The 26,437-nt window shown below is 47.8% G+C and overlaps 1 protein-coding gene and 1 long non-coding RNA gene across 4 annotated transcripts in view; both read left to right on the top strand.

Moving 5' to 3' along the window:
- LOC125939611 (uncharacterized) overlaps window positions 1-26,437 on the top strand; it is a 118,786-nt gene that overhangs the window by 43,973 nt on the left and 48,376 nt on the right. The gene's annotated exons all lie outside the window — the stretch shown is intronic.
- LOC119443172 (retinol dehydrogenase 13) overlaps window positions 1-26,437 on the top strand; it is a 100,696-nt gene that overhangs the window by 31,906 nt on the left and 42,353 nt on the right. For 2 of the 3 annotated variants that reach the window (XM_037708336.2, XM_049662625.1), the window contains exons 2-3: window positions 8,044-8,259; window positions 23,283-23,522. In XM_037708336.2, the coding sequence (XP_037564264.1) occupies window positions 8,046-8,259; window positions 23,283-23,522 (454 nt within the window). In that variant the 5' untranslated portion in view covers window positions 8,044-8,045. The remainder of the gene's footprint in view (window positions 1-8,043; window positions 8,260-23,282; window positions 23,523-26,437) is intronic. The other variant, XM_049662626.1, reaches the window with a different exon arrangement.

Genomic DNA, 26,437 nt, shown 5'->3' with positions numbered 1-26,437 from the left:
GGCGGCGCCACACGGCCCTCCTCCGAAGCAGTCACCCGGTGATAGAAATAGGCGGCGCAGTTCGACGGTTCGGTATCGCGGCATACTCATGAACGCGCCGAAGATGAAAAAAGCGAATAGTAATCGTATTTGCAGTCAATCGTGCAGCGTGCCGCCGTTCTCAAACCGTGCCGTAGCGGGCCCTTGATTGCAATCGTCTGCAGGCAGAGCGATTTGACGCTGACCTCGGTGTCTGTAATAGACTTGATGCCGCAGCATATGATGTGACCGGCGTTGAAAGTATATAGCCTCGCCTTCATTCACACACCTTTGCGTCTCTTTAGCGAGAGAAAGCATGGTCTGCAGCGAAACTAGAGAGCCTGACGTTGCTTTGCTGCTCGAGATGCACACGCTTGCGAGATCGCCTGATCACCGTCTCGGCAGCCATTTTGACCTACCGTCGCGCCGCCTATGGTCGCTGGAATGACCGACGATTTCATCAACGTTGACATCATACGTAACCTCACGGCGACGGCGACGCCGACGTCAGAAATCCTCTTTGAGTGTCCATATAATTGCTATCGCAATAAAATCTGTCAGCCCTTCCACTGTGGTGGAGATGGAAGACCAACGAAGCTGTACTGTGGTGGGAATTATGTATTTCGAATTATGACTATTAAGATGTGACAGTGAAATTGGTTATTTGAACTATTAAAGAATGAGAAATATATATGATCCGGTGGTTTTCATTTATTTAGTGACCACAGGGACCATGGCCTTATGGTCGCTACGGTACACAGCCATAGGATGTACGGCAAAGGTTGGCACGTTCTTCATAAACACGTCACCAACGCCACGCGCGTTCGGTGCGAACGCGGGCAAAACGCCGCCGCCATCGACAACAGTTCTGCGCATTGTTTTTGTGACCGCACCACGGTGTAAGATATATACTCTTAAGGTGAGGACACTGGCGAGACGCGATCAACCAGATAATGTAGCAACGGCGCGCGTCCGTCGGCCCGGTGACGGCAGCGGATACCTATCGGCGGGAAGACGCAACTTCAGTTAAAACGAAGGCGAAAGCTTGCGAGGGCAAGGAACGCTCGGATACCACGAGCAGCCAGAGAACAGCGTCTGCAAGCGGCGTCGCGTCGCCGTATCTCCTGTCCCTGTCCCTCACGCTATCCCCTAACCACGGTGACCTACTTTCACGCGTCACTCAATCATTTCGGATTTCCCGCGAAGCACCAGCTGCTATACCAACGGGAGATTAAACCAATGAAAGCCTTTTCTGTCTTGAAGTTGCGTCGTATCGCCGACAGGTATCCGCTGCCCTCACTGGGTCAATCGGCGCGCGACGCTGCTACTTTATCTGGTCGATCGCGCCTCGCAAGCAAGCCGAGAAGTTTCCCCACCTAAAGAGTATCGTGGACCACCACAGCCATTGTCCAAACGGTGGCAGTGAGCAAGCGCGCCCGCAGCAGCGAGCAAAGGTTCATGCGGTCTATCGCTTCAACGGAAACTGAGCGGCTAAAGCACAGCGCATACAAAGGTAGGAGCGGTGTTTCAGATCGCTTTCAAGATACGGTGCGCGCGACCTCCCGGTGACGCGCAACGTACAAGTCGCTCGCAGAGCACAAGCCGCAACCCCTCCCTCCCGCGCTGCCTTCCCGCTGTCCTCCTTTCGCGTGGGAGATTGAGTCGCCAATTCCCATTGCGCCCGGTCGCAAGATACGCATTTGGTGCCGCAGCTAAACGTAGCCTCCCCTCCCTCCCTAACGTCCCCCCACGACTATTCTAGCGACGGAAGAAGTGGCGTTTGCTCTCCGCCGTGCGTTCGCTCCCCCTGAAAGCGCGCGTCCCTCACGCGCTTTCACTCGCACATTCAGCATACGGCCAATGAGAGTGTTTTGCTACATCCGGACATGGGACCATCGAAGACTGAGCCCTTAATGGCTTCGCAATAAAAACAACTGGCCGCAGGTGGGGCATGAGCCCACGTCTTCGCATTACGCGTGCGATGCTTTTAGCTATTGAGCTACCGCGGCACCGTTTTCCCATCCACTTTCTGGGGTATTATGTTTATCTACTAGAACTAACCCTGGGGCCCCACTTGAGGACAATTGCTTTAAGTGCGAAACCCTTTCGGGGCCCGGGCTCTCGGCGTCTATGTGATTTCATGTCGTCGTGGGCATGCACAAAAACAAGATCTGCCGAAAACTCGCGTCTCATTCATTTGGAATGTATCAAAATTGGCACGGAAGGGTACGAATGTATAGACGCCTTTCACGAGCATGATAATAACATCCCATTCTCGTCAGTTACGTCATGATTAACGATAATAAGTTCACGTGCGACGCTAACCCGCATTGGATATGCGGGTATAAGTAAGAGATCTGCGGGAATTAGCAGTAACTCGTGAAGATCACTTCCGAAACGCCAGTCTGGTACCAGCGCAGCGCAAGAGAAGGCGCCACCACCCCACAAGCGTTCGATTCCTCCTCAATTGTGCAAGAAGAGCACAAGAATAACATAAGGGAAACACCGGCCCATCACTGCTTCGCACTTGCCCAGGTTCCACGTTAGTGGAGCTGCATTAGCGCTGGATTTGAACTACACAAGTGCATAATTTGAATCCAGCGCTTAATGTAGCTCGAATCCTGCTCAAATCCTGCGCTTGTGTAGTTCAAACCAACGGTGAGTTAACATAAGGGAAACACCGGCGCATCACTGCTTCGCACTTCCCCAGGTTTCACGTAGTGAAGCTGCTTTAGCGCTGGATTTGAACTACACAAGCGCAGAATTTGAGCAGGATTGGAACTACATTAGGCGCAGAATTTCAGCAGGGTTTGAACTACACAAACGCAGGAGCTTTTTTTAATCCAATTTCATTTCGCTTAATTTATTATGTCTTTATTTCAGTTAATAAGTACAAGTAATTTCCCCTATGCTGTCCTCGGTGTCATTGTTTTGGCTTCTTATGGCATGACTGATAAAAATCAGGCAGGCCCCTCTGTTTCCCTTGTCGTGTGCTCTCTCTCTCTCTCTCTCTCTCTCTATATATATATATATATATATATATATATATATATATATCAGGATAACGTAGGAGATCAATGGGCTAGTTGTTACTTGATGAAATGGTGGCACAATGGAGGCATTGTGGCAAACGAAAATTGAGAAGCACAACTTCGCAGTTATCTTAGGTTTATTTACCCAACAGTTTCGGGGTCGGTGGACCGACCTTTTCAAGGGATACAGGAAATTCTCGCAACAGTCTTTTTATATCTTCAGGTAGAGAAAGAACACGCCACAAAAAGAGAGAAAGGAGAGATAGAGGGAGAGAGAAAAGGGAGAAAAAAGACATGAGGGAGAGAGTCGATGGCCAGAGAGATTACTTGTTGGGAGTGGGGCTCTGTACGACGCATGAGTGAGTGAAATAACTTTTATTAGAGGTCCGGCGAGGACGCGAACTCGTTGCGCACCCGGCTAGTCCCACGTCGGGACCGGCAGGTCCAGCCCACCGGCCCGGTTGCGGGCACGCCGGACAGCCAGGATTTGCTTGTCTAGAGCGGGGCTACGCAGTAGCGAGTCCCACTCATCCTTGCTGAACTTGGGGTATCTCGACCCACACTCCCAGAGCACGACGCGTTCCTGTCATCATTGGCATCACTGCCAATGATGTTTGTTTTTTCTCCCTTTTCTCTCTCTTCTTTTTTGGCGTGTTATTTCTCTACCTAAAGATATAAAAAAGGCTGTTGCGAGAATTTCCTGTATCCCTTGAAAAAGGTCGGTCCACCGACCCCGAAACTGTTGAGTAAATAAGCCTAAGGTAACCGCGAAGTTGTACTCATTTGTCTAAATACGCTTGGCCCATTGAAAAATCCAGCTAATATATATATATATATATATATATTGTGAAGAAGAAGACGCGCCTCTGTCCAGCGGCATCGCCAATGCTCGACCCGCTGTGCTCGCGCTGTTGGTCACTGGTGTCTTTTGGAGACGGTGCTCCACGCTGCTTCGCTGTTCTTGGAACTCGAATCGTCCTTGAAGGACAGCGCCAATAAACCTCTTCTCCATATATATGTGTGTGTGTGTGTGTGTGTGTGTGTGTGTGTGTGTGTGTGTGTGTGTGTGTGTGTGTGTGTGTGTGTGTGTGTGTGTGTGTGTGTGTGTGTGTGTGTGTGTGCACAACCGAGAGAGAGAGAACAAAATTATTTGTCGGCCTCTAAAAACTTTTTTCCTTCCCATTTGATACACACGGCATGTCCTCCAGCAGTTAGCTCGTGTTGAGCTTAGACCCACTTCCTCCTTGTTCAGCTGGTTTTATGGGCGAAGCACCTTAGGGCTGAGCCTTGTCCCCCCCTCGTCGTCGTCGTCCGTAGATTGAGATCTGGTTTGCATGGCGTCCGCTAGGGGCGCTGCGGTGCACAAGGGCTATATAAGAGCTCGTTCCCGACGCGCGCACTCTTTCTCTCTTCAGCCATGGATCATAACGGTCGCTTCTGATAACAGCACGCCCCATATGAATGAAAAGGTGAGAGTGGCGGCTCAACTGCAAGCGGAGTCGAGGGCTCGCAAAGCTGCTGCAGCACGGCGACGCAGACAAAAAGCGGACCCGGAGTCTAGGGTGCGGGAAGCTGCAGCGAAACGGCAATGCCGGCAAGCGGACCCGGAGCTGAGGGCTCGCGAAGCTGCAGCAGCACGGCAACGCCGGCAAGCGGGCCCGGAGCTGAGGGCTCGTGAAGCTCGCGCTTGAACTGAGCATCGGCGCCACCAACCTCAGGTAGAGAACGCTTCCGGCGTTTTGCCGCCGCTTCCCGCGCTCTCGCCACCTCTGGGTCCGCCTGCAGGCGTTGCCGTGCTGCTGCAATGATCACAAGGCAGTCTTAAGGAAGGGAAAACGAAGTCCGCACCTCAATACCACATACGACCAATAAAACAACATTGTATATACTGTACACATGTGTTGTCACTCATTTGCATGGTCGAGCGGGGAATGTAGGCGGGATTCACGGTTATCAGAATGATCCCCCGGTGCTTCACCCACTCATCATCATTCACTTCGTGGATATGCGGCGTTTTTTTTATCCGCCTTTTTTAAAGTACCTAATTTAATTAGAGACTGTCTTGTGTACGAAATATCAAAAGCAAACAGAACAAAATTATTATGACAAAGTATAATTAGTACTTCTTTATTCCTACAGCAGAGCATTCTTGTTCTGGTTTAAGACGGACATTACCATTTCTAAAACAAAAGTGATTTTGCCGCCTATTTTACGTATTCGAAATCCTCGCAGTTCGTTGCTGTTCTCGCGATATCGGCACTGCGCAGTGGTCACGCAGAACAGCGGATCGCACGCCTGCTCCCGACGCGTAATTTTAACGCTTTGCTTTTTATTTCCCTCATCGCGGCTCCGTACACAACGTTTGCGAATGCAGCTGCAGCAATATTTTAAAAAATTGTCACAGTTTCGCCCTAAGGGCGAAGCAATGAATGCGATAGCAACACAGCAATGTCATACGAAGTAAGGTGAGCGGCTTTGGTATCAATATGAATTGTAGTAAACATGAGCTGATTAAGTAAGCAGGTGTGCTGCGGCGTAAGTATACCGACATGAAGAGAGACTCGCTGACCAGGAGAAGGCGCGTGTGAAACGGTGGTGTTGATGAGAAACGCTTACCGTGGGCAGCGCGTGCGAAGGGACACACCTGTAGCGCTGCACTGCCGATCCGGGCAGCATTGCATGTGTAGCGTGCGTTGGAAAATGTGGCCCGACTATTACTAACTGAATGAACAAGCATAGTGTGAGCGCGCACGAACAAACATGAATAGATCACACTGAATGACTGCAGACAACGACTGTCAAAACTCTGGCAGCAAGCGCATACGCCGCAGCGGGCGAAGGTACGTGCGGTCTATCGCTTCAACGGAAACTGAGCGGCGAATGCACAGCGCATAAAGGTCAGAGCCGTGTGGAGATAAGAGACGGTGCGGGCGACCGACGAGCGCGGTTGTTGGCAGAGTGGAAGTGCGCCCCCCCCCCCCCCCTGCTCCCTCCGGCGCTGGCTTCCCGCTTCCTTGCTTGCGCGTGGGAGATTGAGTGCGTTCGCTCTCCGTGATAGCGCGCGTCCCCGCACGCTTCCGCTCGGGCATACGGCACGCGGCGAAGGTTTAATCTGTACGGAACCTCACGGCGACGACGACGGCGACGGCGACGCCGACGGCAGAAATCCGGTTGAAGTGTCCATATAATTGCTATCGCAATAAAAATGCTTGCCTTAAAAAGATTCGTTTTATTATGAACGCTCCAGTCCCATTTCTGCCGTCGCCGTCCAAGGGCGTCCAGGGCGATAGACCGTCGCACCGTACCGCATGCTGTAGGTGCGAGTGAAAGCAAGCGAGGGCAGCCGACGATGGCGGCTCAATCTCGCGCGCGCAAGGGAGGCAATCGGGGAGGAAGTGCGCCGTCTTCCATCGCGCTCAAGGCACAGGGGGCGGGAGGGGGGGGGGGGCTGTTCTACTCCGGCGGCGGCTGCGCATGGTACGCCCGCGTTGGGCCCTATCTTGAAAGAGACCTGCGTTGGGGATAGAGTGCACCGAGTGCTGATAGCTTCGTGTGTGCTGTGTTTTTGCCGCTTGGTTCGCGTAGAAGCGAGAGGCAGCACGCATGTCAATTCACTCGCTGCTGCCACCACGCTTTCTCACTCCAGCGTTTTGACAGCGAGTGTGCGCGGTCATCAAGTGAGAGGTGTTCATGTTTGCTTGTGCGCGCGCGACCTCATGCTTTTAATTTAGTAAGTAAGCGAATGTTTACGTTTGTACGGCCAATAAAACTACTATCTATACTTCGTATAGCTGTCGTATCCAGGGCGATAAGACCGTTGTCACGTGCGGCATGCTGTAGGTGCGAGTGAAAGCGTGCGAGGGCAGCCGACGATGGTGGCTCAATCTCGCACGCGCAAGGGAGGCAAGCGGGGATCGCAATCGACGCCAAGACACAGGTGGATAGGGCTTATTGAATATAGAAAATGAATTTCATTTTCAAATTTGTGAAATTTTATTATTTCAATGTGACAGATGCAAAAACATTACTGACGTAGCTTGAATTTAAATGCTCTAGAGATTATAAAGATAAAGGAAGCAGATTTAGCTAGCCAATCGCTTGGAATAATTAATAAAATCTTGGACGTAGGCGCAAATATTCCTGTGAGGGTACCCGGGAGTCGAAGCTTCAAATGAAAGGATAACAACCGGAATTCTCAGATTCAAGCCGACATCGCGAAAGGGAATTTTTAAGATTTATTTTCTCAGTATAGCAAGGCGGTGGCACTCAAAAAAGAAGTTATCTTGTTTCCTCCTGATTACAGAAAATCCAGAGGGCGAATATCTGAAGCCAGATTTGTGTAGGTAAAGATTAAGAGAAGGGATCCGAGAGCGTGACTTGAAGAGGGATACTTCAAGCCTCCGTGTATTGAATATTGCAATACACCAGGTATATAGGAGCTGTCGATACTCAAGAAATGTAGTTAACATGGAGTTAGCCAACGCTTGCTTAACTGTATAGGCGCCACAGTCAAGTATGTAAGCAATGGTACCACAGGAAGAACAGGACCGTTAAGTGACGCCTTAAGATAATGAGTCCGCAATTTAATTCAGATACAAACACTTGTGACCAAGAACCCAAATCTATTGAATAAATTGGAAATGAGCAGGGGCCTGTGCATATATTTTTCTTTACTTGACGGAGATTCATGCACACCCTAGTGTTAATTTGCGAATAGCGCGTAATCGATGCGCGTTTTCATCGATGCAATTGTTATAAAAGTGAACATTTTCACAAATACATATAACGACCGTGCCAGTAATATTAACATATGCGTTAATCTTTAGCTTCTGGTTAACAAACATGATATTTAAAGGTATAGTGATAATAATAACCTTTAACCATCCCTCCCAAGTCGTCAAACCAAGTGCGTCTAACCTACCACTATTTAAGATCAATCTGCACTACCAAGAACGGACGGTGATTACAGTGATGAACGTCATTTCTGGCGCAGCCATGGAAGCTTCTCAGGCCGGCGGTGACAGGCAGGAGAGGAAACAGCAGCAGCCACTGGACCCATTGCTGTGGCTGAAGGCGCTTGTAGCCGAGCTCTTGCTGTTCGTGAAGATCGTGCTGCTTGCATTCGAGCACATGTGGGAGAAGCCCACCCTGTGCCACTCGCAGGCCTCCATGGAGGGAAACACGGTCATCGTCACGGGGGCCACGTCGGGTGAGCAGGACGTACTGATTGTATTCGTATATTTTGCTGAGCCGCCTGTCTTGACTGAGAGAAAGCTCTGCATCGTCTACGTTCCACTTATTCCTGAAACAAACAAACAAAAAAAAATGGATACACAACTTGCCTTAAAGGGCCCCTACCAGATCTGGTCATTTTGTCAGTGCATACAATGCGCGCTAACGATCGTGTCTGCTAAGTATTACATCCCTATGCGCCGAGGAAGGAGCTCAAATTTCAAACCAAACGCCATTTGCCCTTCTCACGGGCGCCGCGCTACCAGCCGGAGAGTCGACGTATATCGCGCAAGCGCGCCTACGTACACGGCAGTGTTGTGACGTTGCTCATAGAGACACGTGACTTCCAGAATTATTCAAGGCAACATTAGTTATTTGTTTAACCTGTTGCTTCAATAGATGGATTAAAGTTTAGAGAAATCGTGCAACATACAAACTGAATGTATGCGGGGTATTTTTTTTTTTTTTTTTTTTTTACTTCGAACCATAGCAAGAGAGATGTACACGTAGTAGTCGGTCGCAATCTTTTTCAGCGTGAACGCGGGAGCGCGTGGCTTTCTGTGTACCACCGCTGTTAAGCGATGCCTCACAATATCTGTGCGCATGCGCGGCGAGAGTAGCTTCCCTTCGCGCGCAACACGTCATCGGAGCACTCGTTTGTCTTCTGCTAGCTGTTTTTCTCTTCCTCGGTAGTGACCGGATTATGATTGCAACCCAGAATCCGAGGACCCCTAAGCACGCTGATGATTTGTGAGCGCGAACGCATTTATGTCGAATTGAACGCAGCTGAGTGGCCCTTCGAGGTCTGCGCTGTAAGTAATTTTTTTGAGTTTTACGATTAAATTGGTGTAGGTTACAGTAGCGCACCCAGGATCTCTGCCAGGGGGGGGGGGGTTGACAGTTTGCCATTACCATCTAAACAGCACTAATTTCGATTTCTTCACGGGAAATTGTCAAAAAATGCGCTTTTTGCGACTGTGCAGGCGATTGCGCGTTTTACATCTTAGTTGCAGTACTTAAATGCGTAAGGAAAGAAAAGGGGTTAAACAAAAGCGGGGGTTAAGTCGGCCTCAGGGGGGGGGGGGGGGGTTCCAACCCCCGAATCCCCCCCCGTCGGTGCGCCACTGGTAGGTTAGGTACTTCTTTTTTAATTTTTTATGTACAGTTTCTACGTTGGCATGTTGGATGTAGACTGGCATCAATTGGACAATGTCACTGAGAAATCAAGGACGCAGCATACCAGCTACGTTCTGCGCGACGAGAGACCGAGGAAGCAGCAGCAGGTAATTTGTTAAAAGCGTAATGGATTTTTGGTTTATTAGTCGATTATGCGTTTAATTTTTTTCCAAGTAATGTCAGCATCTTCGAGTAGACCAGCTCATGTACTAGAATTATTCTATCTGCCACAGGCAATTTTTAAAACTTTCTGAAAGTGTTCGCTGAAATACCGTGTATACAGGGTGTTTTTTTTTTTTTTTAGCTGCACCAAATTTTTAAAATGAGAAAAATGTAAATCATGGTCACGTTATGTTTACCATTCGAGTGCACGGGTTGGCGGCCTCTAGTGACAGAGCAATTTCCGCACTTACGTTCGTAATTAGCGAAGTTACGCTAATTAACTTAGCAAGGAGCAAGGAGATTAATTAGCAAAGAGATAACGCAAGCTGCTCGCGGGGCCGGACCGGCGCTTACCTCGGAGACGTGACGAAAGGCGCGGGGGCGTGGACTTCGACGACACAGACGCTCTTTTTGCAGCCAGTTTCGGTTTCAAGGAGCCTGCCAAGGGGACTAATTGTTCGCGTAGCTGGACGCGCCCCAAAGTAATCATTTACTGTAGCCACCTATTGTTGACAATTAGAAAGTTAATTAGCGTAACTTCGCTAATTACGAACGTAAGTGCGGAAATTGCTCTGTATCCAGAGGCCGCCAATCGGTACACTCGAATGGTAAAGATAACGTGACCAAGCTATGTATTTTTCTCAGTTAAAAATTTTGGTGCCGCTAAAAAAAGAAAAAAAAACCTGTATATATCCTTCCTAGAAGACAGGGGGGGTCACTGTTACATTACGCCCGCAAGTATACTACGCATGCGTGGCAATAGCTTAGTTACAAACCACGAATGATCTTAGGAACGTCGTTTATTGATACAACCTTTGTCCGTAAGGTTCCGGGACCGAGTCCATAAAAAAAAAAAAAAAAAATGCGTTCAACATTGAAATCATTTGTGCAGCACCCCTTCGAAATAGTCTCCCTTGCAGTTTATACAAAGCTTCCAACGCTTCTTTTGGCAGGGCTGTGATCTCCTTTGTCGTGGCGTCTTGAATGGCCTCGACGCTTCCCATCCAGCGACCTTTTAGGGCTCTTTTCACACGAGGAAACAGGAAAAAATCGCATGGGGACAGGTCAAGCGAGTATGGCGGATGGGGAAGTACAGTAATGCTGTGCTTGGTGAGAAATTTGTGCGGCCTTGCGTTATCGTGAGAGCAGTGTGCGGCCTTGCGTTATCGTGGAGAAGGCTCCATTGTCCAGATGTCAGGGCGATGGCGTCGCATTGCATCACGCATGTGTTGGAGCACGCGGATATAAAACTCCTGATTCACTGTCTGCCCTTGTGGGACGAACTCGTGGTGTATGACACTTCTGGCATCAAAGAAAAAACTATCGGCATCGTCTTTGTTTTGGTCTTTTATCGCCGCACCTTTCTCGACGCCAGAGAGCTTGTGGACCGCCATTCGGCGCTCTGCCTCTTTGTTTGAGGATCGTATTGAAAACACCATGTTTGGTTTTCAGCAATGACGCTGTCGACGAATGCAGCATCCTTCTCTGCCTCGGAGAGCAAATCATCGCTCACTGATGCCTGCCTGTCCTTCCGGTCCTGTGTGAGGGAGTGCGCCACAATTCTGGCATTCAGCTTTCGCTTCCCTAAGTTCTCACGCAAAATTTGGTGGCATGTTGTCTCACTAATGTCGAGAGCATCCGATAGCGTGTGGACTGTAATGGTGCGGTCTTGCTGTACGATCTCCCTGATCCGAGCCACGTCGTTTTCATTCCGTGAGGTTGCAGGTCGGCGCCCCTGCCTTGTGTCGTCTTCCACCGACGTTCTCCTCGAAAAGAACCTCCCACTCGAAAACTCGCCCCCGTGATAATGTCTCGTTGCCGTAAGCGTCACGAAGGAGCTCATACGTCTGTGTGGCTGTCTTGCCAAGCTTCACACAGAATTTTATGTTTACACGCTGTTCAGGGTGGACGTCCACCTCTCCACATTCACTCACAGTGGAATGCGTAGAAGACTAGTGACAACGTGGATGAATGGATGGATGCTATGAGCGTCCCCTTTGAAACGGGGTGGTGGGTTTTGCCCCAAGCTCTTGTTATTATTTTGCCCAATGCCCTACCTTTATTTTTGAGAAACACACAAATACAAAGAATTCCAGGCATCAACATTTTTGATCCATTACTGGGAACTCTGTTTCTGTACGTCTCCGTTGTTTGTGGTCTCCCTATTTTTCTGCCACTAAACCTTCAACCGCCTCTTACTAATCTCTCCAGCTGACATGTTTACTTTGCCCGTGCTATCCCTGAACCCAAAGACTTCAACGAGGTCAGAGGAGCCTAGACTCGCAGCTGGGTAGATTTATTCACATTCCAATAAAACATGTTCCACCGTTTCTCTAGCTTTATCACAGCAAGCACATGCGGCGCCGTCCTTGGTGTACTTCGCTTTATAACTGCGCGTTCTAAGGCATCCTGATCTCGCTTCGAAAAGTAAGGAGCTTCCCTTTGAGTTATGATAAATTGTTTCTTTCCTGATTTCCCTTTTTCCTTTGAGGTAGTTAGTCATATCAGGTTTCTTTTCCATTGCCGCCACCCATAAACTTGTCTCAGCCTCTCTCACTTTGCGTTTGACGTTCTTTGTTGCCATGTTGCTGGCCATACCGGTCGCATATTTGCTGGTAAAGGTGGATACATACGCGAGGGCAAAATCCCACCTGCTCCGCGGGCCAAACAGTCACGTGATCACTTCAATCCGGCGCAGCCGAGTTAGGTCGCATTACCTAAAACCCCTATATATAAAAAGTAGCGCCATTCTTAGATCTTGCCGCCACCGCGCTCACCCCGGCGTTTCCTCCTTGCCGCCTCCTGTCGCCCCAGCCTCCTCCGCTCACCCATTGGTATGGCGCTGAGCCGTGCTCCCTCAAGGGCCGCAGAAGATAGCGCCAACCTTTCCCTTTCCCTCAAGAACCACTTATCATCACCCATTGGCCAATCCGTGTCACGTGGAAGCTCGCGTTGCGCTTTTGTATATATATTTTTTTTTCTTTCCGCGCGCTCCGACTGCCATTCTCGGGCCTGTGCGACGAAAGTGCTGTACGCACAAACGGATCAAACGTGTTAGGGACAAGAACTTCGTTGTGATGGAATGCTGCTGCGCCTTAAGTTGCCGCAACCGACAAGGCGAGGGCAAAAGGTTTTTTTTTTTTTTTTTTTTTTTTTTTTTTACCATCCGACGTGCGCAAACGCTTGCTGCACACTTGATATTTGCGCCGTCTCGCATCGTCGCGTTAATACTTCCAAAACGGCATTATTAAGGCATTATTAAACGGCATTACTTAACGTTACTCTTAGGAGTAACGTTAAGAGACAGGAAGAGAGCGGTGTGGATCAGAGAACAAACGGGGGTAGACGATATTCTAGTTGACATTAAGCGGAAGAAATGGAGCTGGGCAGGCCATGTAATGCGTAGGATGGATAACCGGTGGACCATTAGGGTTATAGAATGGATACCAAGAGAAGGGAAGCGCAGTCGAGGACGGCAGAAAGTCAGGTGGGATGATGAGGTTAGGAAATTCGCAGGCGCAAGTTGGAATACGCTAGCGCAAGACAGGGGTAATTGGAGATCGCAGGGAGAGGCCTTCGTCCTGCAGGGGACATAAATATAGGCTGATGATGATGATGATGACGCTAAATCGACGTCAGACGACCGCCAAACGGACGGATGGAAATAACGGCGAGCATTTTCAACCCGGACCGCGAGCGGAGGAGGCCAGACTAGGCGAGGGCGGCACGTTTTGATGACGCGCGCGTCACGTGATACGCCATCCGCTGCGAAAATTCCTCCTCCGACCGGTCGTGTGAATGCACCTTAAGTTTCCTAGTTCTTTTCCTCCACTGTGAGTCAATGTTTTGCCTGTACAAATACCTGAATACCCTTGCACCCCATCTACTTTCTTCCTCAGTCGTTCTTCAAAATCAATTTTACTCTTAGCCGTAGGTCGCAGCACGCCGCCTCCGAGATTTTTCAGCGTGCCGCGGACCTCGGAGGCCACGCCGAGAAGCCGTAGGTCATACGTCACTTCGGGCGAGTGGTAATGGCGGCGTCTACTTTTTTTTTTTTTTTCGGTATCGAAAACTTCTATTTTTCGGAGCTTTTCGTCACGCTTTCCATCACATTGGAAACGTCCAATTTCGCATGAAGGCTCATGCATACCTCCATTATCTCTATATTGGCTTTTTACTCCGTTAGAAATTTCCTCGCAGTTGGCCTTCAGTAGAACCAGAGTCCTTCCATGTTTTTCTGGTCACGAAACTCCGCCGTCACGCTATGGGAGAGGTTCATACGCTGCCCAAAGCTGCCGCGACGCGGCGCCACTGCGCACCGGAGGGCATCGTTCGCGTACCGAAACGCTTGCGCAGTGCGAGGCGAGCTGAGTGATCGAGTGCGTTCTGTGCTGCGCTATTTTTCGAGTGCTGGACTGTTTAGTTGAAGTGGCGGGGTGGGAGAACGATGCCGAACACGTGTTGCGTGCCGGGTTGCCGTTCCGGCTACAAGGGCACGACCGAAAAGGTGTCGTTGTTCCGTTTGCCTATTGACAAGGAGCTGCGCGAGAAATGGAAGTGGGCCATACCGCGGCAGGAAGGTGGCGGTTTTAACTTCGAATGCGCGAAACATTTCGACGCCTCCGACATCGTCACTGCGTACAATTTCAACATCAACGGCGACCCCGTGTCCCTGTAGCGTGAGCAGCCGACGCTGAAGACTAACGCCATTCCAAGGATTTTTGAAGGCCTTCCAGCGTACTTCACGAAGCCCAAACCTATATTTGCCTTATGATTTGTTGAGCAAGTTGTGTGTGCATGTTTAAGTAACAGCTGAAGAAGTGGAATAGTGCTATCTCTAACCAGCCATATTTTTTCATTGCTGTATTTGTGATGTGGCTACTTGTGTTCGTTTGAGTTGTTTTGCCATGTGTTATGAAATGCCTATGCTTTACACTTTCTTGTTTATAGAAACAATCTTATGCATTGTGCATTTATTGCCATTCGTTTGCTGGTGTTTGTTTCCTGCCCCTTAATACCTATCTCTCACGTTTGATGTTTTTTTCTTTATGCTTATTACATCAGATTATTATATCTTTATGCTTATTATATCAGTGCTTTTAAGAACTTCTTGCATTGTGAATGGGGGAACATTCATGACCGGACACCTCTTTGTGCTGTTTGTATTTCGCTCCACTTATTTTGCATGATAAATAAATGATCATGGTTGTATGTTGTTTTTGCACCAACACGTTTTATTTCTTTTCTTAATCGAATTATAAAGCAGTTTTTTTTTTTCAACCATGATAAGAATATCAGGACCGGTGATTACAACATTTTAACATCCTGTAAATAGTTGCGCATTAAGAACCAAAATACCTAGTCTCATCGCTTCTGCGTCGAAACCACGAGCAGCTTGAATAAGTGTTGGGCTTACTGACGCTTCTAAAAGACTGCTTGCTAAGGCAATTGCCTAATTACAATACAGCTAGTTTCAACTGTGCAGGTCCTAACACTTCACGTTCGCCTTAATCCGTTGCTAAAAGTCGCACCGAAGACATTTAGTAGTGAATTTTGTCTTGCATTTATCCTACCTAAATCTCGTTCAGAAATGGCATCGTTTTGCAGAGAAATCTGAAGCGCTCGGAGCAGCTCAATTTTCTTTTCATTGTCATTAAGCATTCTACAGAAGCAGTCTTTTGCAATAACAATTTCATACTTTTGATCTCCGGATAAGATACTGCCCACAATTTAACAGAAAGTGAACAGCTGTGCTCGGTGAACAATCTGACGCTATGCGCAACGGAGAGTTGGCGCTTACTTGCGGGGGTGCAACAGCCCATAGGTTTCATCTGGTGATAAGTGGGACCACTGGCGCTTTGTGCGAATGCGCGGTGTCTAATTTCAGGCAAATATTAAACAGCGGAGCCTACCGAAGTGTTGAGGCGAACGGCGATGACGAAGAAATATGGACCGAGACCGCCCGGCCGTGCACAGCGGACGCATTTCGACGGGGGCGAAATGTAAAACACCCGTTTATTTAAATTTAGGTGCATTTTAAAGGATCCCAGGTGGTCAAAATTAATCCTTAGTCCACCACTACGGCATGCCTCATAATCGTATGGCGGTTCTGACTCAAAATCCCAGAATTTTTTTTGGTCCGAGACCGCCGCGAGCTCCATGTTATGAGCGGCTTTTTTTTCGTCCCGGGCGCTCATATCATGGCAGAAGACGCAATCAGGCAGTTATTTAAGCATGTGGAATGTTAAAAATAGTTACGTGAAAGTAAACCGACGGTTGTGGAAGTTGAGAAAGCTAGAATACCGAGGCTGCCCCACACACAACCACAGCGGTAGCGGCGTTCGCATGCCCTCCTATGCATGGTCGCGCCTCTAGCGGCGGGTGCTGGCTCTATATGAAACTGAGGCGGCAGTTTCGTGACCAGAAAAGCATGGAAGGACTCTGGTAGAACCAAGACTTTGGGGCGTTCGCCGGAGTGGGCATTTATCTCAGGAAGAAACCGCCACCAAATTCAGAGAAGGGGAAAGTGACAGCGGTGTTACTCGCTACAAAAACGTTTTACTAGAAGTGTTTATTTTAAGTATTTGATTATTTGATCATGTCAATCCTTTGCACAATATAAAAGTCTTTGGCAAAAACTAGCCACGCTTTTGATTTGGTCAATTAAATCAGTCAGTCAAGCTTGCTTACATATCAAGAGCCTCACAGCCAGTCATCAAGTTCAGCCGGGCTTTCAAATACACTGGTTCGCTACCTAAGGACGCGACCGTGGTTGGCGGCTCTGAAAGGCAAATATTATTCTTGTGATGAAACTAAATCTGTGGCTCCTTGTCGCCGTATGCTGGCTACATTCTATCACTCGGCTATTAAATTAGCAGCTTTATTGGTGAACTTTCCTTATTATTCTTGAGTGGGCGACATCGCGGAAACGGAGGTGCAAGCAAATGCAGTGCGCCAACAGACAGCGCCGTCGCTCTGCCTTATGCGCACGCTCGCATCGTACACACATCAGCAGGTTTACAGTAGCATTCTCTCGCTTCGCTTAGACAATCTCCCCGATATTTTCTGGCAATATTTAACTGTAAGAAATGAAATAAAATGTACTAAAGAAAATGTATAAATTGCGGCACCTAATTAATACTTAAATAAACAAGAAAAATTCAGAGCACTTCCACTATGGGAAGACCAGCGAAGCTGTTGGTTTTGTTTAATTATATTTTATTTGTTTAATTTGGTGGTTATGTTAGATGGTTTACAAGACACAACACATAACTTCGTTGCGTCGTCAACGCCGTATGCTGTATGTGCGAGTGAAAGCGAGTTTAGGCGACTAGATTCACACCAGTTTGCACCATCGGCCGCAACACGTTGGGCCGCCGCGCGTTCGGCTTCTCGTCGCTTTCGCATCCGTTCGCGCTGTTGAGCGCACCGGCGCTCCTGCAAGGCTCTTCAGAGCGAGCGACACGGTTCTTACCCATACCGAGTCCAAGGGGCAACTGATGACGACGCCAGGGAAATAGCTACGTCATCAGAGAACGAGACGCAGCTATTGGATGGTAGACGTTTTATCACTGACGTTTAAACACGCACCGTCATAGACTAGCGTTTAAAGGGCCCCTAAACCACCCAGAGGTCGAAATTTAGTTGTGATGTTGCAGTTGTGCACGAGTCTACAACGAACACGTAGCCGCGAGAATTTTTCGAAATGGTGCCGTAACAGCGGAGTTACACGCGTTTAATGATCGAAAAACGGCCCTCGCTCGTTTCGATCTTACCTTCGCTACTCTCCTCATCGGCTGGTCTCCCCTCCTCGCCGAGTGCTTCTCGAAAGGTCACGTGACATACGTCATCGCCAACGCGCTTCTCAAAACACTGCTTACTTCCGGTTGAGGCACGTCTACGCAAGCGGCACATATACCGGCGGCGGACCGGCCGCCAGTGCCGTATAACGTCTGCCGCGCGAGAGGTGTCCAAACTAGACAGCAGTTCGGCCGGCGCACCGCCCGCAGCACGATCAACGGGCCAATCGACGACTGCGAAGCTGCGCGCATCTGCCACCGGCGTCGAAAACATCGGCTGCAGCTTCTGTTCCAAGCAAAATAATTTTCCCTAGATAAAGTCATGCGTAAATTACATTTTATGAAGAACGATATCCACTGTCAAACGTTAAACACGAACGAGAGCTCCGATACTTGTCGAGCTCAGCTGCCGTGCACGGCTACCGACGGGAGACGACCGGCTCGGCTGTGCTCACATCGCAGCCGACGGCGCCGCTAATATAAGCGTGTTTTCTTCTCTGTGTACAGTTATTGCGAAGAGCGACAACAATGGTAAGAAAATATTGCGGCATTTGAGCGTTGGAGATTCATTCCGAAGCGCCGTTCGCTTTAGCTTTGAAGTGAACCGGAGAAGGCCTAGCGACGATATCGGCGCCGTCGAGTGATCGGCGGCGGTGGCGGTGAGGCTACCGCACAAATGGGTCCCGGTCTCATCCTCTCTACGACAAGGAAATCTCGCCGTTCGCGAGGAAAACCGCCGTCGAACGGCGGCCCGCGAGTGGCAAACGGTATGCGGCGAGTTACCGTGCCGGTAACGGGGACGTGGACTCAGCGCTTCTGGGCTACCCGCTGTTGCTGCGGTGCCGGCCCGTGTTCATGCAAAGAATGCCTGTGTTGCGTGCTCGTCTAGAAAAGCCAACACTGTCGCACTCTGTTCGCGCAGCTAATCAGACCGCTAAGCCCGACTGTGATGGAACGCGAGCGATTTGGCACTTGCGTTGCGCGCTGTAATTACCGATTCGAAAGGGCGCACAAACGAGCAACACGACGAGGAAGAGCAGAAAGCTCGCGTACCTGCTAGCAGACTAACCGGAAGTCGTAGATTCTTCTTCGACCAATGGACAGCGTTCCCGCAGTTGACATCACCAGATTCACCCTGCTGACGTCGTGACGACCGCTACCGGAAAAGCGAGGGGAGGAGGACGGCATTGTTTTTCTTTTTCTTTTTTCTTTTTTTTGGCGCTCCCGCGGCGCGTAGCGCTGCAGCGTTTGGCATCGTTGATCGTGTCGGCATTCTGAACTCGATGCACGTGTTTACTTGAAATGTTCAAAAAATATCTGAGGTGGTTTAGGGGCCCTTAAAGGGCAACCGCTCCCGCCGTGGTTGCTCAGTGGCTATGGTGTTGGGCTGCTGAGCACGAGGTCGCGGGATTCAATCCCGGCCACGGCGGTCGCATTTCGATGGGGGCGAAATGTGAAAACACCCGTGTACTTAGATTTAGGGGCACGTTAAAGATCCCCAGGTGGTCCAAATTTCCGGAGTCCCCCACTACGGCGTGCCTCATAATCAGATCGTGGTTTTGGCACGTAAAACCCCATAATTTAATTTTTTTTAAGGGCAACCGCGTTCATCGCTCCGGCGCATTGTTTTTGTCTCTTTGGTTCCCACGTAGTGCAAGGTATCTGAACTTATTAACTTCCACTTAAATAACAACAGAACAGTTGTACGTATACTTCTTGACATTAAAAACGCTTTTGATACTGTCAACCACAGCGTAGTATTAAACAAACTAGAATGCTATGGCTTTCGTGAAATGTGCCTAGAATTCTTTAAAAGTTATCTAGAAAACCGTAAACAGGCAGTGCAAGTAGCTGATACCAGGTCCGAGTTCCTTGAAATAACTGTAGGTATACCCAAGGCTCTTGGGACAACATTTTGTAGCGTTAGCTACACTGGCCTAGCCAAGCCCGTTTCGCGCGGCACATCAAGAGCCGTGCTGTGCATGCGCAAGGATCAGTGATGTCACACGGCTTGCGCACCGGAGACACCGGAGCCGGCACCTCTCGCGCACTCCGCCGCCGCCGCGCGCGACTCACCGCCGCCGGTCTGCGCATTCCAGAGGAGTGACGTCGTAGCCGTGGTAGACGCACTGGCGCCGGCGCGCGCTCGCTGTGCAGTCGCCGTCTGACACAGCGCTGGAGCCGCTGCGCTTCTGACTGGCGTTTGCCAGTGTGGTATAGCCATGGAGAAGGAGAGCGCAAATGCTGCTCAACAGCGCAGAAGAACGGAGAAGCTTGACTCATCGGATCCCGAAGTAGTTGCCTGGCAATTAGCGGTTGAGCGTAGGAGACAACCAGGAAAGCTAAGAATAATCAGCTGAACCTTTGCTAACGCTTACGTATATCCTGGCATAGCCGAGCTAAGCCACTGCAACTTTTTTTTTCACTGTACATTAACAACCTTCCTTGCGTAGTAAAAACTTTTCAATATTTATGTATGCTGACGATACAGCTCTCATATGTGCCCAAGACTATCCGGACCATACCTTTATTTGTGCGAATTCAGAGCTTAACGATATCCACAAATGGTTCTCTTCAAACAAACTAACGTTAAATACACACAGAACCAAGTAAATTGTTTTTAATTCACCGCGCAAAATTCTGCAAGAACACTCACGTACACTTACATTAAATAATTCAACGCTAGAACGAGCGAATTCAATAAAATACCTAGGTGTTATACTTGATGAAGTTTTTAACTGGAAACCTCATATCGACGAAGTCTGCAAGAAACTTAGTAAAAGTTGTTTTCTCTTGCACAATTGTCGAAACACATTTGACATACCGACATTACGAATAATTTATTTCAGTATATTTCATAGCCACTTAAATTACTGTTTAGTTACCTGGGGTCACACATACCTACAATCAGTTATTATACTCCAGAAAAGAGCCCAATACGCTTTATTACAAATTCAGACTATACTGCACTTACGCTACCACTCTTCCGAAGCCTAAACATCATGCCGTTCACCATTCTAATTGACTATAGAACAGCACTAACGGTCCAAGCTAGTATTAGCACCAACTATCCAGTCTGCTCATCATATTTTTTATGTCTACGGTAAGAGAAAAGCAAACAAAGAGAAGAGCAAACAAAAAATGTCTACGTTAAGAGAAAACTTGCACTAACAGAGTCGCCGCGTGGAATAACCTTCCACTAGAAATAAAACAGAGTAAAAATTTCTCCTTAGCATTGAAAAGACATTTTCTAAGTAATATATAGCCACGTAATAAATTAGCTGCTAACCCCCCCCCCCCCCACGCACACACACACACACACACACACACACACACCAGAGAAAAAGTTTTTTTCTTTTTTTTTTTTTTCAGGACGAGCAACCATTTTCAATTGACTACCATGTATACTTGTGTTGTACGTTATTGTATTTGTGTATAAACCCTCTTACAATGTGTTATGCTCTTTATATACGTGAAACTGTTGATTGTACAATTTTAACGATCTGTACGCTAATATTGTGAAACTTACTTGTACAAATGCATGAAACGTTTTAAATTGTATTGCAGCGTGATAATCATGTGATAATTAGCTTTTTTAAGTATTATAATGTTAGTAAAATACTTTTGTTTGTGTCATTAATGTTTGGTTATGTGACATGCTCCTTTTCATAATTATACTTGAATGAGTCCCAACTTGCCTCAGGCTAGGGATTCAGATGCATTATTGCAATTTCATTTTTGTAAATTGTTTTATGTCAATAAAATTCAATTCAATTCAATGGAGCGTTACAGGTCACCGAGCCCGCAGGGGTATGTGCCATTGAGCTTAGGCCCTATCTGCACAATCACCATGATCGGCCCACTTTGTTGTTCTACGCGTCGTTTTGTCCGCGGACGCGATCCTCCACAACCTAGCCATATACAGCTTCGCTGTAAAAGCGCTACGAAGAACCAATCTCGGTCGCCATTAAAAACGTAGTGATCAATATGTTCCCGAGCAAGGATTCTCGCTGGAGCCAAGGTTTCGACAAGCTTTCGTCGTTGCAACTGCCTCCCTTGGCAACACAGCTCACTCTCCTCCTCCCCCCTCATCGGGTGAAAAGGGCACGGAGCCCTTGTCGAAGCATTGGCTCCAGCGACATCCTTCATTCGATCAGTCACGTGCTGAGTAGTGAATGCGACTAAGTCTACTGAGGCCCCGCAGATTTATCGATATAGTAAGCCGATGAAATTGGATTTGCACGAGGTATTTTCAACGAAGCTCTATATAGCTAGCCGACTCGTCCGTCGGTCACCTGTACGCAAAAACTATCATCATCAGCAATGGCTCGAGCGTCGTCATCTTCTTCCACAGCTGGCTGCCGCTAATCATTCCACCGTAGAAGAAGAAGAAATACACTTTATTTAAAGTCCTTGGACTGGGGTGGCATCTTCGGCTTGCCGGACGGCCCAGAGCTGGTCTTCCAGCTCCGAACTTTTCAGGGCCGCCTTCCAGCGGCGGCGACGCCGACGGAGAACTAGAATTTTACTTCTCTTCGGTCGTCGTAATGGGGAGGCCGCGTTTACGAGGGTATGAGCCATTGCTTAAGGAGGTATGAGCCATTCATTGTCTTACGTGACGGACAGATTTAATTTTCAAGCAATTTAATTTTGATGAATCGCAAGCGGCAGTGCGACAACGGCGGACTGCGGGCATGCCGTCAGTGACGTCGTTTTCTCCGTCGCAGTCGAACGTGTGCGTGTAAGCCTCATTAAGAAACACAAGGACGTAACCAATAATTGAGAAAGCCTTTAATGTACCCTTAACCGCTATCGCTTTTTAACCATCTGTACGAAGCGCTTGAGCTGTGATTTTATTAGAGAGGAACAGAGCTGATTTAAGTGGTTGTTGTTCTTGTTGGTCAGAAACCCATGGAACGTATCCATAATAGAGCACTGGCCACGGATGTTGCGTTTACCGCATACGCAACGAAAACAGAAGGAAAAGAAAGGAACGAGGGTGCCCATTCATAAAGCGGTTCATTTCTCAAAGCGGTCTGCAACAATAAGCACCACGCCCGATGCTGTGGCTCTTGAAATAGAGACTTTTAGTATTGCGGAAAATGCTTGCGTTAGCGTGTTACGCACGCTAAATCTTTGCGGAACGCTGTTCGATAGAGTACAGCGTAAGACAACGATGCGCCGCTAAGCGTGAAACCATCTATAGCTGCGAGTATATCAAAGCAGCAAACTGAGCAGCTCGACAACCAAACTAGCCGTGTGGATCCACGCCAAGCCTTGAAACGAGCCTGCATGTCAAGCGCTCGGGCCGAGGGTGCCACCATGTTTGCAACGCTAGAAACTTAGCGAGCGTTTAGCGTATCCGCTATATTTGAAAAATAGCGGACGCACGCTACCCGCAAAACTGAAATAGCGTTCTGAGCATGCGCAGTCTGACCCCGCTATTTTATTGCGTTTAGCGTGGTGCCATTTCCGCAATACTAAAACTGTCTAATATGTGGCATCAAAATGCCTAGCAGTAATGGTCAAATCAAATTGTGTAGCCGCACATCTTGCTGATGGTGAAATTACCACCTCAGTGCTAATGTCAAGCACGTATGTACGCGGTACTAATGATAATCAACTGGAAAGGGCTTAATTCTGTGTTCCTTGCCGAGATGCACGTAACGCTGATATTTGATGCAGATAAATGGTCGCGAATTCACCATGATGCTGTATGCACACAGGACATTCGGCATTTCATAATTGGTGCCGCAATACCAGCAGATTTCTTGAATGCGGTCGCATGACTGTCGTCTGCAGTGTTGTCGCTCCTATGGGGGCCAGCCAAGTAGTGCAACCGCACCACTCTCGTTGCACTCAGGTGTCGGCAAGGAGACAGCCATGGAACTGGCGCGCAGAGGAGCGAGAGTCATCATCGGCTGCCGAAACCTCCACAAGGCACGGCAGGTGGCGCAGGAGATATTCGACCAGACTAAGCGGCGAGTGGTCGTCAAACACCTGGACATGAATTCGCTCAAGTCGGTCCGGCATTTCTGCGACGACGTCATCAAGACAGAGGACACGCTGGACGTGCTTATCAACAATGCTGGGGCTATAGGACGTATGCGCGAAACTATACTACGCATGTATTAACACCAGTGCATAGAAAAAACAACAAGTACAAGAGCACGGCGGATACAAAAAGACACTCCTTTTCATAAATTATCGCCCTTCAAGTCCGCCAGAGACCGCACTCACTTGCTATTGCGGGTGACTAACAAAGGACTTTAGAGTATTGATGAGAAAAGAAAATTACAGCAAACCTGTGGACCTTGCAGAATCACAACCCGATTTACAGCGAAGCTGTTTCTTTCGAGCAGTTCTGTTGCCTGTAATTTAATCACATACTTGGGTCTTTGTGCTTGGTACATACTTGGTAGTACTTGGGTTTCTTGAAAACGTTGCCTCTACACGACTGCTCCGTTTGCAACCTTGGCCGCATATAATGCTTTCCGGTTCTTGTTAAGAAAATTTTACAGACGCCAGTAATTCATCCACACAAAATTTACTTCGCATGAACATCGGCCTAGAGCACTTGCATGCCTAGTTTACTGGAAGGACCATAAACACGCTTTGCACTGTGCGTGCCAATTACTCATAACCTGCCCCTTTATTTGTCCAATATAAACAGGGTGGCTGGTGTAATCCACCGAGGACACCGAAGAAGTCTCAGGCACGAATATACCGGAAGAACGAGAGTTCCAGAATTAACTTAGCAGCGGATGTAGACGATACAAGTGCTGCGTTAATTCAATGATCAATGCTTCTGGTCAAGCCATTGACATGAAATTTGCCCCACACAGTGCACCTAGCATTCCCCATATTTTCACTGAATTAGAAGTTGGTGTCTCGTGCAACTGTTTTATGACCCTGCGAAAGATCGCGGACTACGCCAACCTGACACTCCCTGGAATGCTTTAATAAGTAACTTCCAGCAAAGGCTATAAGTAACCTGCACAAATTAAGCATTTGTCATTCGTCACTCACAACATGCTTCCTACTTCAAAAAAATAGAAAACACCGTTTCTCGCGCAGTTAACCGAGAAGACGAGGAAAAATTAACTTCATGCCTTGTACAATGCATAAAGTTTGGGTGAAGACGCGTACTCCGCCACTATTTCCAAAGCCCAAAATTAACCTGCACAATTGAAACTTTCGGTACACTACACGCATAGACTGGCCCACATTTTCTAAAGACAGAAATTCTTCGAGTTTTGGGTCATCCAAGGCACGCGAAGGAACCTTTGAAGCGTTCCATATAACAACTATAAACGCTCCAACAACTACAGTTTAGCAATTTTCATTAAACTCTAATTTATGCACACACTTCAAACCGAGGTATTGCCCCTATCATTCACCACATTTTCTCAACATATACATTTTTGAGTAATGTAGTTTTTTTTTTCAAAATACCGTGGAAACTGGCATAAAACGTTTTCGAGTGCTTTTATCGTTGCATTAAAATCTTTGTTGTAAAGGCACGGAAGAGATTGATAGAATCGCCGTCGTTACATGCATGCAACAAGGTAAACATAGGGGTTTTAACGAAGTAATAATAGGTCAAGGAGAGATATACAAAATGCTAGACTGCGATATATGTATACAATACCTGACTAGCTCAAGCAGGCTGGGGGATTATTTGTCGTCGCCCCGTTTCAAAGGTCATGCCAATAGAAATCCTCAATCATCATAATGAAAAGCACTAATAAAGAGCCCTTAACGGCTTTATTCGTAATTTGACAGGAATTACTCGACCTCTGCAAACTGCAGAACCTCCCTCGACTGAATCGATCAAGTATTAAATTCGTACTGTGTGCAACGCAGCGCTAAGTGAGTCTAGCTCATTGCATTGATTTGAACAACAGTGACTTTAGGAAAATTAGGAGTTGATAAGCTTAGACAAGGTACAAAGTTAGAATGCATAATTGAAGCCCCTTCCCACTCTGTTTGAACATTTTGGGGAGAAAGTACTATCGACCAAAAACGTTTACGGACCAAGGGATATCACAAAAAGCTGAACATCTCCGCAGCCTCAAAACGCAGCCGGTTATTCCCATTTCCAGCCTCTACTGTTATATGCGAACAACATTGTGATGTACGGTTTTACTGGCTACTATATTTAGCGTTTTCTGAGATCCCGTGGTCCGTAAACTCTTTTGGTCGATAGTACATAACGGTGCCCTTAAGATCACAATAACAGAAAATCTTGATTAGTAATTATTAAATGCGAAGCATCTCTTGGCGAACATTTGCTACTTTGACAGTATCTATCTATCTATCTATCTATCTATCTATCTATCTATCTATCTATCTATCTATCTATCTATCTATCTATCTATCTATCTATCTATCTATCCGTCTACGTCTTTGTGCTCTCATGGTCGTTTCGTAACTTGGTAGGTACCAAAATTGGCATAGTATGACAGGAGTGTATGACGAACATAAATGATAGGTCATGAGATGCATGTAATGTAGGTCATGACAATGACTCAGCAAAAAAAAAAGATTAACACTAAAAAACATTGAAATGGGTTCGGACGTGGGTACTAAGTCAAGGAAACACTAAAGGATAGTGGTAGAAGTAATAGTCATGAGCATGACTCAGAAGAAAAATAACACTCAAAAACCACTGCAATTGGTTCGGACGTGCGCATTAAGTGAAGGAAACACTAAAGGATGATGGTAGAAGCCATAATCATCAGCATGACTCAGCAAAAATGACAATGACTCAGCGGAAAAAAATTAATACTCAAAAACCAATGGAATGGATTGAGATGTGGTACTAAGTGAAAGAAAATGCTAAAGGTTGATGGTCGAAGTCCACGGAGGAAGATTATTTAGCAGTAGAAACTCCCGTCAGCGCGGGCGCTCGCGTGCGACCAGATAACGTCACATTATTATGCGCCGACGGGGGCGCATGCAGTGGCGGCGCCTTGCGGCACGTCATGCAAGCAGCAGCCCGGCGGATCGGTGGTG

The sequence above is a fragment of the Dermacentor silvarum genome, chromosome 2 (genome assembly GCF_013339745.2).
Source record: "Dermacentor silvarum isolate Dsil-2018 chromosome 2, BIME_Dsil_1.4, whole genome shotgun sequence".
NCBI classification, from domain to species: domain Eukaryota; kingdom Metazoa; phylum Arthropoda; class Arachnida; order Ixodida; family Ixodidae; genus Dermacentor; species Dermacentor silvarum.
Note: the sequence above shows the minus strand (reverse complement) of the source record. Positions and strands in the feature narration are given on the sequence as shown.